The sequence below is a fragment of the Strix aluco genome, chromosome 10 (assembly GCF_031877795.1).
Source record: "Strix aluco isolate bStrAlu1 chromosome 10, bStrAlu1.hap1, whole genome shotgun sequence".
NCBI classification, from domain to species: domain Eukaryota; kingdom Metazoa; phylum Chordata; class Aves; order Strigiformes; family Strigidae; genus Strix; species Strix aluco.
Window position 1 is genome coordinate 9,052,427 of NC_133940.1, and position 14,104 is coordinate 9,066,530.

At 48.5% G+C, this 14,104-nt stretch overlaps 1 protein-coding gene across 6 annotated transcripts in view; it reads left to right on the top strand.

Annotated features, from left to right (window-relative positions):
* Positions 1 to 14,104, top strand: part of PASD1 (PAS domain containing repressor 1) — a 107,250-nt gene that overhangs the window by 92,040 nt on the left and 1,106 nt on the right. For all 6 annotated transcript variants that reach the window (XR_012624593.1, XM_074835162.1, XM_074835161.1 and 3 more), the window contains 10 exons: positions 1,911 to 2,058; positions 4,158 to 4,239; positions 6,104 to 6,227; positions 7,766 to 7,875; positions 8,374 to 8,460; positions 9,379 to 9,537; positions 10,068 to 10,271; positions 11,130 to 11,332; positions 12,111 to 12,203; positions 12,659 to 12,866. Coding sequence is in view for 5 of the 6 variants with exons in the window: in XM_074835162.1 (XP_074691263.1) it covers positions 1,911 to 2,058; positions 4,158 to 4,239; positions 6,104 to 6,227; positions 7,766 to 7,875; positions 8,374 to 8,460; positions 9,379 to 9,537; positions 10,068 to 10,271; positions 11,130 to 11,332; positions 12,111 to 12,203; positions 12,659 to 12,866 (1,418 nt within the window). In the remaining variant the exon portion in view is untranslated. The remainder of the gene's footprint in view (positions 1 to 1,910; positions 2,059 to 4,157; positions 4,240 to 6,103; positions 6,228 to 7,765; positions 7,876 to 8,373; positions 8,461 to 9,378; positions 9,538 to 10,067; positions 10,272 to 11,129; positions 11,333 to 12,110; positions 12,204 to 12,658; positions 12,867 to 14,104) is intronic.

Consider the following 14,104-nt stretch of genomic DNA (forward strand, 5'->3'; position numbering starts at 1 on the left):
AAGGCTGGAGCTGATGTGAGGAAGGGCAAAAGGAGGCAGCAGATGTGGTCTACTGTTAATCAGTGTGCTGTTCCTACCAGAGGAGCATGTGAGATGCTTTATCCCCGAGACTGTGTTTTTTCCATTTTATTACATGCGCTTCAGGCTGAGATACTGAGCCAGCACTAGGTCTGTCCTCCATCTGGTTTGCATTGCCAAGCACTGTAATGAAAAGTAACTATGCACTTTGTAAAGTGCATCTAGGTAATCAAATATTTTGCCAAAAAATATTACTTATAGATTTCCTGTTGGGCAAACTCTCTGTCTGTTTGTCTCTGCTATCTCTGTTTGAAAAGAGAGTGTTTTGTCAAAAGGAAACAAGGACACCCCGGAGAGTGGAGAAAGTGGGATGCTGTAATTACTCTGAGATATAGAGCAGTGTGATGGAGGGACACCAAGAAACTCCACAGCCCCCCCAGCACACTGGAGCTAGACAAGCTTTCATCTCTGAGTTGCAAACCACCCCCATCTCCACCACGTACCCTCTACCACTTACACGTATAAGATGCTAAAGGACAAAGTAGAGAATGGAGAAAATGACTTCTTCTCTGAATGTCAAGTTTCCCCACTCCACTTTCCTGATGGCTTTTCTGCCCTGTCAAGGCAAAGTGCTGGTGCAAAACAGGCGGGGGGAAGCGGGTGGCCCGGCTGAGCACACGGAGGAAGCTGTGAAAGGGGCTAGACACGAGTTGTGTCAAGTGCAGCAGGCATGTAGATGGAAATATTAAAGGAATATTTTAATTGCTCTCAAGTACAGTACTTTTTAGGGCTGTTTGCTTAAAAGACCATTCAGACAGAAGTGGGCTATTTAACTAGATGATGTCCTTTTAAAGGTAATTTTTGCGTGCAGTTTGACGTAGATGCTAACTATATTGAGAGTGGGGTCAGTAGAGAATCTATTTAGTGATTTATGTTCTACATCTCCACTAGCCACAGATCTTGTCTTACATACTAAGAGAGTCTTTGCACTACACACCTGAAGGAAAGGATCTTTTAATCTTACTATGCAGGGGGACAAAGTAAGGTGCTGGCAAAGTGACTTATAGAAGTTGCTTCAGGAAATCTCTGCCAGGACTAGGAGCTGAGTGATCCCCAGCACGGTGTGTTAGCCAGAAGACCTTTGCTAAGTGCTTCATCTAAAGCCCAGTGGTGTTAATGAGATTACTAAATAAGTTAGTCCTGATATTTAACAAAGTGAAGGTGTGCAGGCGAGTAGAAGTACTTGGGTTAGTGTGGCTTGATAAGTTCCCGTTTGTCAAGTTGACCGCTCTGGGCAGGCATCTTGCCTACTGTGAAGTGAAATGGGATTGCTTAAACCACGTTTGTATTTTACTTTGCATTAATTATGGGTATTTTAAGTGAGCATGTTTCATTTTGTACTCCCAGCAGTCCGGGAAGAATTAATGTGGTTATTTAATGTAGTTCTCCTCGTTATTTTCCAGTTGTATTAACACCACTTGAGATTTTTCTTGTCATCACTCAGAAGAAAACCCTCAGTTAAACTGCTAAAACTCCACTATCTTATTGTTTTGTGCCATTATTAGGATCCTGACTTCAAGCCCCCAGTCTTTGAAATGCATTCTCATGTACTTGTGAAAGGCCAATATCTAGGTACATAGTTATGACAATTAGTAGTTATAAGAACAATCTCAAAATAGCAAAGTGCAGTCTTGAAAATCAGTAGCAGAAAAGAACCCAAGTAAAAGCTCAGTACGTGCTTGTGTATCATCTGTCGTGTTTATAAAGCTGCCAGAGCCATTTTAGTGCAGTAGCAGACTGCAAGAGGGGTATGGGACTGAGTAGTTTTTCTAATCGCCTTTGCACCATGAAATTTCTGTTTGCTATAAATTGCTTTCTTGTTTGTTTAACAGTGATGCAGTTTGGAAAGGGAAAGTCCTGTTACTATCGGTTCCTGACCAAAGGCCAGCAGTGGATATGGCTGCAGACACACTACTATATCACCTACCACCAGTGGAATTCCAAACCCGAGTTCATCGTTTGCACTCACCTGGTAGTTAGGTAGGAGCAAGCACCAAACACTTCACAATGCATGTCCCATGTGCTCATCCATTATTTTTTTCTAGTTCTGTTTTGTGTTAGCCAAATACTTGCTGTGCATATTGACACGCTAAGATGGTATGTAATTCTATTAAACTATTATGACTGGGAATATGGGGAAAAGCGTAATATGTTTTCACTACTCACTTTTTTTTGGCAATGGGGCCAAAAGCCTGGAAGCCACCATTGGCACAGTCTGTCAGTGTGTTAATTCCCCTTTTATCCCTAGCAATGATATGGCCATAGGAAGAATTAAAGCTGTTAAGAATCAGATGGGTTTATGGGCTTGAATGGGATCATACATCTCCTACAAAACGTTTTGATCAGAGCTTTAAATATTTGTGATTTGAAGTTAGCTGCTGTCCTGCTAGCCTTATCCTCACCTGAAATTCAGCCCAGGATCCCCCTCTAGTGGGAAGCTGCTTGTGCTTGGATGCAAACCTGTGTTGTAAGGCAGTGCGTGTGTGGGCTGCTCTGTGATACGCACCTTCTGGAGGGGAATCTGCTTGATTACCACTGTCATCCCAAAAAAGATTTTGTGAGACTGAAAATATATTTACTGAAGGGCTTGAAAAAATAGTGACTTACTGGTTTGCTCTGTTGAGTAAACATATTGCTCATGGCATCTTTCTTTACTGTCAGGAATCAATTTGTGAAGTTTTTTCTGGTCCCTCTTTTTCTTGTCAAATATCTAGTCAGCTGGGATTCTTCTCTGTGTTCTGCAACACAGACTGAGAACACCTTACACCACTAAACAGGTGTAAGTGATTAAAGCTGTGTGTGCTGGTATAAACTGCAAGTGTTATCATAAGCAAACGTTAGACACAGAGATTGCCTCTGAGTTGTGTTGCTTCTGCTGTCCTTCAGGGAATTTGACTTCACTTCAAGCTCTGAATTTATTGTGCATGAACTTGTTTCTTCTTTTTGCTTCTAGTGCCCCTTAAACCTAGCGATATAGTCCTAAACAGATTTGAAATTCAATTCTGTCTCACATAGTTAAGGTATAGATTATATTATTGAAATACACAAGCTAAAACATGATTTCAGGAAAATTTATTGCTTACAATGATATAGGTGAGTTCAGTTCAGCAACTTGTGCCTCCCACAAGGATCATGACCCATTAATATTTCAGCACCCTAAATTCTGGCACCTTTCAGTGTCCATGATCCACAAGCATCCATCAGAATCTTTAAAGCACCTTCTCCAGTTTATCCCAATGGTGAATCATGTGGCATTGTTTACTGTAAATATTTTATTATTTAAGAAAAAAAAATAGTAAGGGAAGCAAATACACACTTTTAGAGGCACATTCCTGGGGATTCCTGAACCTCGCGTTGCACCTGGGCAGCCGTTGGTTTGTATTCAGAGCTTCCACCAGAAGGAGGGATGTTAACTCTGCTGTAGCACGCTGCACGCCGCTGTGTGCACCCTCAGAAAGAGGGGATCTGACCTTCTCCTCCCCAGGGCACTGGCTTAGGTCTCCCTGAGCTACCATACAACATGCAAAAGCTTGATTCTGGATCGTCAGCAGGTTAGAAAATGTATGTACATTTGCTATGGCAGTTTACCTGCACAGAAGCTGTAGGATCATTCTTCTGCCTGATTATAGAAAATGGGAATGTCCTTTATTAGGAAAATTGTACTGAGGATGAAGACACCGATTTTGTCTTCAGTAACCAAGTGCACTTTGCTTTTAGATCAGTTTTGCTTAAAGGCATCCAGGGCCAAAATTTACAAAGGAGTGTCTACGTTTGTGCTTGGAATGATTAGTGCAATTAATCATATAGTCTCTGCAGTCCTGGGCACAGTAGGACTGGGACACTGCCCTGTTGTTTCTAATCTGTGGATATTCAGCATGTGCTGTTGTTCTCAGATTGCAAGGCTGTATGATGATGGTCCTCTAAGCACCTTGTGTATGAGAGAGTGTGAGTGTGTGCTGTGCAAAGCTTGTGACTCAACACGGAAACTCTGTAGTGACCTGTATGGTAGGAGAGTTACCATACAGTAAACAATATCCAGATTAAAAAAAAATAATAAATTTTAAATCCCAACTTTTCAGTTATGCGGAGGTTCGAGCTGAAAGAAGGCGAGATCTTGGCCTTGAAGAGTCATCAATTGAACTGGCATCCTCTTCTCTAAAGGTACCATGTCCCTTCACAGTTGAATGACTAGGTGTTTAAACCAAACCGAGTAATCACTTACCAATCTTAGGAAAACATCTGTTCTTTCTTCTCCTTCTTTACTCCTATCTCCTTCTAAGCCTTCAGTTGGGTTATGACTCGAGCAGACCCTGAGAAGTTTTCCACTGAGTGGCTCTGAACTTGCCTATCTTGGTTCAGGATATAACTGCAAATTCATCAGTTGTATTGCTGCTGTTCTGCTATTCACTATCCTGAGACCGTTACTCAAACAATAGGTCACACCACCTCGGTTCAGAAGCAGAAGAGTAGAGCTGAAGGCTAGATTGCTGTACCTGTCACTGTTAGTAAGGCGCAGAGGATCTGAGCGCAGGGCAGCACCACATGGTACCTGTTTTGTCAGGTGCCAGCTCGTCACTGATACTCAGACGAAGACTGGAAGTGAAGGGAGAACACTTATTCCACACTTCAGCTCTGTTTACACCATTGGGCAGGATCGCATCAAGTGTAGGGCTGTGACCAGAGCAATAATTTCCATGGTTTGAATCAATCTGGCATCCCAACACACCTGCCCAGTTAACAAGGTCATTTTAATTACTTTTAAATTCTTCCTCTCGGTAGTTTACAAATAAGACCAGTGATCAAAGTAATTTCAAGTGAATTGTTGTGTAATTATCATTCCATTAGCCTCATTGCTCTTCAGACATTAATTTACAGAAGCCATTTATGGGATATATAGGGGAAGATGTCCCAGAGACACTTTGCATTTGAGCAAGGACCATCTTGCAAACAAATTGCTTTTCTGTCACCACAGAGAAGAAAAGACACTCTGTGTCTTTTTCCCCTTTTCACACGATAGCTGAGATATTTTTATGCGGACCTTAAGCTGCATCTGTTGATGTAAGGCAGCTGGAGGAGAGGCAGAGCTTGATCTTCTGGAGGGGAGTGGGAAGCTGGGGAGCTCCCTGGGAGGCATGGGGAGGGTGGTGGCATGGCCATCATGGTCACCCACGTCCTGATGGTGAAACAGTCTCCTACTACCCAACAGTTACGGGCTGTTTGCCATAAACCATCTGCCAGGTGGCATCTGTCATTTTGGTGTGACAGCTCCGAAGCCGTTAATATTCAGTAGCTGAGGCTGTTCCCCGCTGCAGATGTGCTGCCAGGTTCCTGCCTGAGCAGCCTGCCGGGAGTGACTGCTCCCCAGGGATCGGCTCTCAGCATCACCTGGGACCTGTCCCCCACAGGAGCCATTTGCTCTAGGTTCTCCTCGGGCTGCAGCTGATGTCCCTGTGCCACTACTCCATGTCCCTTCCCAGCCACCTCTCTCCATCTCTGCAATGAACAAAGCCATTCCCCAGCCAGCCCCTCCTGCTGCCTTCATTCATTACCTCTGCCACCACCCCCCGCTGCGCCATGGACAACGAACTGTGACATCCCTGAAGGAATCGGGCAGAAGGAAGCTAATTATAAAAGCATATTTCCATCTGCACACAGCTCCACGGGCAGCGGAGTAGGAGGGTGGCAGCAATCCCCACGGTGTTTGCCCGACGCACGGTGTGTCCCCTCCACTGCCACTCGCTGCCATCAGACGGGTGTCCCGCGACAGAAATGCGTGGCTTTGCCCCAAAGCCATGGGTACCTGGGCTGTGATCCTGAGGGTCCTGTCTGCACAGGGGTACCTGAAGGCTTTAGGGTGAACACTGAGGGGCTGACCAGGGTTTGGTGGTGTGGTGCTGCAGTGCTGGCCCTCTACACACCCAGACTGTTATTTTCTTTGCGCACAAGCAGTCAGGGAGGTGGAGGTCCCCTCCAGCACCATCCTCTCCTGCTGACGATCTCACCGCTTGTGCTTCGCTCCCCGCAGAGCCACAGCAGCTACCTGGACGTGGGGCAGTGCGGCAGCAGCCAGGACGCCAGCCGGGAGGGAGTGTCACTGTCATCCCACAGCTCCCGGCGCTCCTCGCACACCGCCCTCTCCGACTCCGCGTGTAGGTGCCAGCGCGGCCGGGGGCAGCCCAGCGTGAGGGCAGGGAAGGGGGCTGGAGGGCAGAGCAGCCTCCAAAATACTGGGGTTTGGCTGGGAGTGACTGAGTCAGGGTGGGAGCGGGGTGCCAAGCACCGGGACTGACTTACTGAGCCATAATATGGGTCAGGGCAATCCCAAGCACAAATCCAGGCTGGGCGAGGAGTGGATTGAGAGCAGCCCTGCGGAGAAGGACTTGGGGGTGTTGGTGGGTGGAAAACTGACTGTGAGCCAGCAATGCGCGCTTGCGGCCCAGAAAGCCAACTGTGTCCTGGGCTGCATCCAGAGCAGTGTGGCCAGCAGGTCGAGGGAGGGGATTCTCCCCCTCTGCTCTGCTCTCATGAGACCCCCCCTGCAGTGCTGTGTCCAGCTCTGGGGCCCCCAACATAAGAAGGACATGGACCCGCTCAAGCAGGTCCAGAGGAGGCCACAAAGATGATCAGGGGCTGGAGCACCTCCCCTGTGAGGACAGGCTGAGAGAGTTGGGGGTGTTCAGCCTGGAGAAGAGAAGGCTCTGGGGAGACATTATAGCGGCCTCCCAGTACTTAAAGGGGGCTGCAGGAAAGGTGGGGAGGGACTCTTGATCAGAGAGTGTAGGGATAGGATGAGGGGTAACGGTTTTAAACTGAAAGAGGGCAGATTTAGATTAGATATAAGGAAGAAATTCTTCCCTGTGAGGGTGGTGAGGCACTGGCACAGGTTGCCCAGAGAAGCTGTGGCTGCCCCCTCCCTGGAAGGGTTCAAGGCCAGGCTGGACGGGGCTTTGAGCAACCTGGGCTAGTGGAAGGTGTCCCTGCCCATGGCAGGGGGGTTGGAACCAGGTGATCTTTAAAGTCCCTTCCAACCCAACCTTTCTATGATTCTGTGATTCCATAATAAGCTATGGTACGGCAGCAGAGCTTGGCCATGTGCTGACTCCTCTCTCTTAACCGATTGCCAGTGTGAGAGCAGCTTTCCCCCAGCTTCCCACCAGCTGAGGGTTGTGGTTGCTTGCTGTGACTCAGGGGACAGGAGGTGACTTGCTAAGATGAAGCAATTTGATTGAGCCCTGAACCTCACTGACAAAACTTTTGTTATGGGGTAATTTGGTCCCGATGATAAATCCCTGCAGGAGTGCAGAAGGCTGCTTGCCTTGCTGACGGCTTCATGCCAGCTCCCACGAGTCCCCCAGCCCTGGGGGCAGCAATGAGGTGACCGCAGTGCCCGTGTGTGCAGGGCCATGGGTAGGAGCCGACTCGGAGGGCTTTTCTTGAAACACTTGCCAGTGGGAGAGCGGGAAGGTTCATCTGGAGATACCCGTGGAGGGAAGACCAAAATGGGGCATTAACATCATAAAAGAACCCCATGAGTCAGGCGGGGAGCCAGGGGCACCATGGAGTGGCAGTTTGGGGACCCAGTTTGGCAGCGCTTGAACCACTGCTCATCTGCATAGGTGGAGTTCAGGCTTAGCCAGGGTACCCAGGCACGGGTCTGCTGTATCACAGTAAACCATCTCTTTTCCAGCCACGTCATCCATGCGCCACACGGATACCAGCACACCCACCCGGTCGTCGGTGCCGGGGGGGCAGGCGGAGAAGGCAGCCCTGCGACTGGCGTCAGCTGGAAGCGCTCAGGTCAGTGGTCCCAGCGAGCAAAAACCTTTCTGGTGCCATAAAGAAATGAGCTTGACAAACCTCGGTCTCGCCCTCAGAGAGGCTGGATCCCCACCTCTGAGTGCGCTGGGCCTGAGCGTGGGATTTCCCGGGGCTGTGGGGAACGCTGCCGGCCAGCAGAGCCGGTGGAGAGCTGCTGCAGGCTCCTCTGCTGCCTCCTCCCGGGGCTCAGTTTGCTCCTCCAGGCCAAACGCCTCCTCACACCATGAGCCCTCTTTTCATGGGGTTTGTACACATGAAATGGCCTTTATCCAAAAATGGATGCTGACACCGAGGATTTGCAATTAGCAGGGGGCGTGCAGGAGCTTAAACTCTCCCTTCAGACTCATCCTCAGATCTCTACATGGAGTTGTCTAATTCTTCTTCGTAACATGTTCGTCACCAGTACGAGCTGGTGTCGCACCAACTCTGCACTAGAGATGCTATGGACCTACAATAAGGCAAAGTTTTCATTTCTAGGCCATAGCAGCTCCTCAAGCCCCTGGTGAACACATCCCTCAGCATCCCGTGGCTCAGCCGGCAGTCCCCTCTCAGCACACAGTGATGGTACGTCGTTTATTTTTGTTAAACACACTGGTATGGCCAGTCAGCGGGGCTCCAGTTCACTGCTCTTACCTCTTTGCTGGCTAGTCTCAGCATGGGGGCAAGGTTTCAGTGACCTTTCTGTTGCTGTTACTGATTCACCTGCAACAAAATTATTGCAACCACTTCTTTCAGCAAGGAGACAGAGCAGGACACACAAGGTAATAGATTAGAACAAGGTTTACACTTGTCAAAACCGTTGGGGGCTGCTGAAGGGTCATCTCTGAATTGCTAGCAACTAACTACAGGCTGATACGATGCTGAACAGCTTTACTGCCCTGGCAGAGGAAGAGTCTGTTATGGAAGGTTTGAGTTAGGCCAGAAGAAAAAAAAAAAAAACACTGCGAGAAAAATGTGGGAGTCATAAACCAAAACTACAAGGTCTGTCCTCACAGAGCTTTGAGGTCAGTGCAGTACACAGTCAGGCTATAATACAGGGTTTGAGGACGGCCAACGTAGGTGGGAAGGATGGATCCCAGGGTGGGATTACAACCTAACCTGGGCCTGGCACTTGGCAAATATAATTAGCAGCACCACTGAAAGCCCAGCCTGGAGGTGTGGCAAGGGTTTGCATGCAGTGTGTGCCCCAAAATGCAAGGGGTCCAAAGACAGCATGGTGCCACTAAAGGGACAGAGGAGTCCTGTGCATAGGCACTACCTCTGCTCAGGAATTTAACAGACACTGAGTTTGAGCCAGTTGTGCTGCTGCTCTGGAAGTACAGTGGTACTTTGGTTAAATGTCCAATTGACATTTTTTGTCAGCATCATATTTTCTATGCCAAAAGCTGAAAAGCAGTCATTTTCCTGAAGCCAGCATCACTATGAATGTGAGTAGTATCAGGACTGGTCCTACCCTGTCATCTTGCTCTCTGTTCTCCTCAGCCAGTGTACCATTTCCCGACCCAGCTGGGGATGATGCATCAGCTGAAAGAGCAGCTGGAGGAGAGGACTCGCATACTGCAAGCTGACATCAAGACACAGCAAGAAGAGCTCCACGTCATCAAGGAGCAACTCCAGCTAGTGCAGGACTCCAACCTGCAGGTACCTGCTGCCACTGCCCCCGGCATTCCCAAACCCACAAACCATTTGCTTTTCCTTTGAGCACGCAGATCAGTAACAAAATTGTCAAAAGCATTTAGAAATGAGCTCTGGGTAAATTGGTAGTTTGGTCTCAGATGTGGGAGTAGTGTCTCCCAAGAGATGAGTGGTGTCAGTATCTGCTTAAGTATTGAATCAGTAATTTTTGTGATTTAGGAAAAAATCAATACCAAGCTAATCCGAAGTCCCCCCTGCACAAAAAGCTTGGTGGTTCAGAGGCTGGTTAGTGCTGCTGGATCCCCAGGGCCCTTCCTGCAAAATGCAACAGGCGTAATGGAGCTGGAACGGTGGTGGCTCTGAATAAATGCTTGGGCACAAGCTAACATTTGATTTTCTGTTATTTGTGGTTCACTTTGCCCCTGGATTTAGAGATGTTGCTGCCACAGTGTTGATAGAGACAGCCTGGGAGCCGGGACAGTACCTCCCAGGCAGTACAACTGCTGCGACAGCTCATGTGTCTCTTTTATTTAAAGATGCTGATGCAGCAGCCGATCCCTGTCGTCTTTAACAACGTGCAACACCCGAGCCCCAGGAGGCCGCCGGCGCCGGGGACGCCCAGGCAGACCACAGCCAAGAAGTCACAACAGCCAGGCCTTACGGGGACGAAGCACTTCTGCAGCACCCACCTGCCGTCACCGCGCCAATTCCTCAGGGACCCCTGCGGCACGGTCGCCCAGGTCTCTGGCTGCTTCGGTGTCTTCATCGTCCCCTTTCCTGGTGTTTAAATACTTGTCTGCCATGTGCCCTCTCCCCGCAGCCCCATGCATCTCCTCTGTGCTGGTTTTACTCCATAGCTGGCATTACGAAATTTGTGTTGAGTCAGTGGCGGATGATGTCATTCAACTGTAAAATAAAAGCCAGGTTGCCTAAAAGCATTAGACCCTGGGGACCGCTGGAGCTGTCCTGGTGACCGGAGAGGAACTGAGTGGGAAGTTTGGGCTCCCATTTGCTTCTGTTTGCTATTGCAACATGGTGCTTGTTCGTAGCCAGTGAGAGTTATGACTTTGTAACATGGGAAAGTAGGCATAACTTTAAAAGACCAATTTTCTTCTGCCTGAGAAGTTTTGGAAGGCAGCTTTGAAAAACAAGTTTGCCATCACTAGACCTAGATCCACTATATAGATGGCCACATCTTCTTGGGAAAGAATTGAGGTGTCCAAAAGCAAAAAAAGATGAAAACTACTGCTTTAAAGGACGGATGAGATGCTTTCTTTGGTGACTTTGGATTTGCACTCCTCCTCTCCTCTTAAGCTGGTCTCTTCTCCCTCGTGCCTTGTGTGCCCTTACCCTGGTACTCTGATTTCTCAAGAGACCGTCTGCTCCTACCACTGGGGATCCCAGCACCTGCTGTGCAGGAGCAATAAATGCAAATGGGTTGGCTGTCCTGCATAGGTATACTGTGCCTACTGCTGTGTTCAGGGAGAATTGTCCTACTGTTCCTTCTCATCTTCCCATCTGCATACTGGAAGCAGTTATTTTAGCTTTCTCTTAGGGAGCTTTAAAAACTTATGTGGGTATCTGTGTCTTCATTTCAGGTACAGCAGCAGCAGCAGCACCTAATGAGAGGAAACCATGCCCAGCAAACGTGTCTGCCGGCGCAGACGAGCATTTCAGTGCCCCTCTACAACAACCCCATGGTGTTTTCACAGACACATCCCATCACAGTGACTGCACAGATGACTACTGACAGCAGCGAAAGGCAACCGCAGTCTGACTACAGCCAAGACAGGAGCCTCAGGTGCGAATGCAGCCCTGCTGGGACCATCCTGATGGCAGTGACAGAAAATAGCAATCCCTGGGCAGCGGGGAGGGCAGGCACATCTGGGCTCAGTGGGGTCATGGTCTCTGGATGCCACAGCAGGGGCGTAGGGCTGTTCCCTCCTGCAGAGTTCTGGGTTAATGGTGAGCCTGGGGTACGTGCAAACAGGGTGCTGAAATCCCTCAGGAGCCTGAAATCTTTTTCATATATCCATAAATTGTCCATGTAGCTCAGTATGTACCTTTGGACATCTGCTGCTGTCAGAGGGAGTGAACAGGAAAAACTAGCTGGGACAGCCTTTCCCAAACCTGCCTCTACTTGCTCTGAAGCTCCAGAGTGTCTTTTCTCCAGCCAGGACAAGTGCCATGACAAAGCTGTTTTTCTTCTATACAATGCTAGAAACGTATAAAACATTCAACTGCCCCAAACTATTCAACCACCTTTCAGGGAGGTATCTGCAGACACTGCCTACAGGACCCAGCTGTTTTGAAATACTGTGTAAAGAACCAAGATAAACCCTGAAGGTCTCACCATCTATAAAATATATTTCTTACATGAAAGATTTAGCACGTTTCAGCTCACCTCTGTGAGTACATTAGACAAGGTGACAACAAGTGCCTATTTCATTAGATTTTTTTCAGGGTGATGGTTTGCTTGCTCTCAGGGAGGATTTTCAGGGATCTGTTTCTAGAGACTGCCAGTCAGGAGTCTGGACCTCTCCCATCCCTGACCGTCCTCTGTTTTTCTTCCACGGCAGGATGCTGTTGGATCAGTCTATCCAAGCCATGATGCCCTCCTCCAACGGCAGCGGCCAGTCTACGCAGAGCAGTGCCAGCAGGCAGCAAGGAAAGTGAGTCTTTGCTGGCCCTTGCTTTCATGCAGTGTTTTAGCAGGGCATTTTGTGGCACTGAAAATTACTTTGAAAAACTTGTACGTGATTATGCAAACATAAACAGTCTCAGTCTTAAAAGAAAAAGAAGCTCAGCTGGCTAGGAGAAAAAGCAATGAGAATATTTTTTAATTACAAAGAACTTTAAAATGCTTTTAAAAATATTTTTGAACCATTTTCTGGCTTTTGCAAAAGCCTAAAATGCCTAATGAGGTCATGAAGGAGATGTACAGCCTTAAAAACCTTAATTTTCTGCAGTTGCAGTCCATGCTTGATGGGAAGGGGGCAGTCTGGGGCCTGTTCTCACTGGGCTCTGCATGCTTTGACAAGCCCTGCTCCAGTCTGCTCCCCAGGGCCCGCTCCGGCAGTGGGTCTGGGTTTGGGTTCTCACACTTTATTTTTCTTCCCTGTGGCAGATTCGTTGCAGAGCAGCAGATCTTGCCTCCCCCAATACAGATGCAACCGGTTACCTGTAGTACCGTCCGACCTCCAGCCCCATCACCTGTTTTCTCCCCGTCTCTGATGATCCCACACACCAGCTTCACATCCCACCAGGCAAACGCACCGGTTCATCTCCACCAGTGGCCACAGCAACAGGTTCAGCAGCACCGTCTCTACCTTCAGGTAATGGAGCTGGAACAGGTTTCTGAGGATACACAGGGATGGCTTTGAGGTTGGGTTGGGGGTTTTTTGAAGAAATGGGACTTACCTGGCTGATCAAACCTGGTCAGTGCACTCACGCGTCCTCCGTGCCCATTGTATCTGCATGTACCCAAGTGCTCAGCCTTTCCTGGCTGGCTCTGCGCCTATTCAAGGCCGTAATTTCCACCAAACTCAGTTATCACTTAGTGTCCAGAAGAAATACCTGGTTTTTCAAACACCACTTGTCATCCAGAGGAGCTCTGGTGGGAGTCTTGCTGGAGACGTGAAACTTGATAAGGGATAAGCTCTTTTGAAAACATGCCTCCTGCTGTTAGGTCTCAGCATAGCAAGGTTTTTTATCAGCTGCCATCACTGCTTTCTTTTAATAAATGGATGTTTCACAACACAAATCTCTGGAGAAGGTGATTTTGGTTCTTCAAAGCGCAGCTTCATCAGTGCATGCCAAACCAATGATGCTGCCAAGGAGAGGCGTTGTTGAAATTAGTAATACACTCTCCAAGACTTGCCTGGTTGGCAGAGGTAAGTTACAGTTCTTCAGGCAAAGATGGTAGAAACCAGAGCAGGGGAAGTAGGTACAGCTGAAAGTAACCATGCAACAGGGCTGGATTTAGGTAGGAAACGAATTGTTGCTAGCAAATGTGATCATGAGCTGTCCCCGCTTTGGGGACGTGTTCTTACAGGCTGCACTGAGGTCCTGAGAACTAGCAATGTGGACAGCAGAGTGATGATGCTGGGGGAGATAAATAGCTCCAGGGCATCAGAAAACCAGGCTTTGGTGCCACATTGCCTTTAACAGGGGGTGAACCAGCAAGTCCAGCTCTTTGGGGTACCAGCCTCAAGGTGATACATGGACGGGGTCGCTCTACAACCTCTTCATTGGTTGCCTGAAGATATTTTTCATGGAAGATGGAATGTGCATGTCCTGCAGATTTTACCTTGTGTCCAAGTAGCTTTTGGAGGTCTCCATTCCTGCTGGGCTCCTCATGGGGCTGGGAGGACCAATGGGTCCTGCTTCCCCTCCATACTCTCCAGACATTGTTAGTCATGCTGATAGCCCCAGCATCCCAAACCTCGATGGGTGGGGGTTACCTTTAGGACTTGGTACTTGCACTCCTGCCTACGAGCCTCAGCATCAGCCCTGCAGCAAGAGAGGGAGCGGGTGGGCGACAGGGCAGGTCTGACTTGTCGGATTTGTGTCT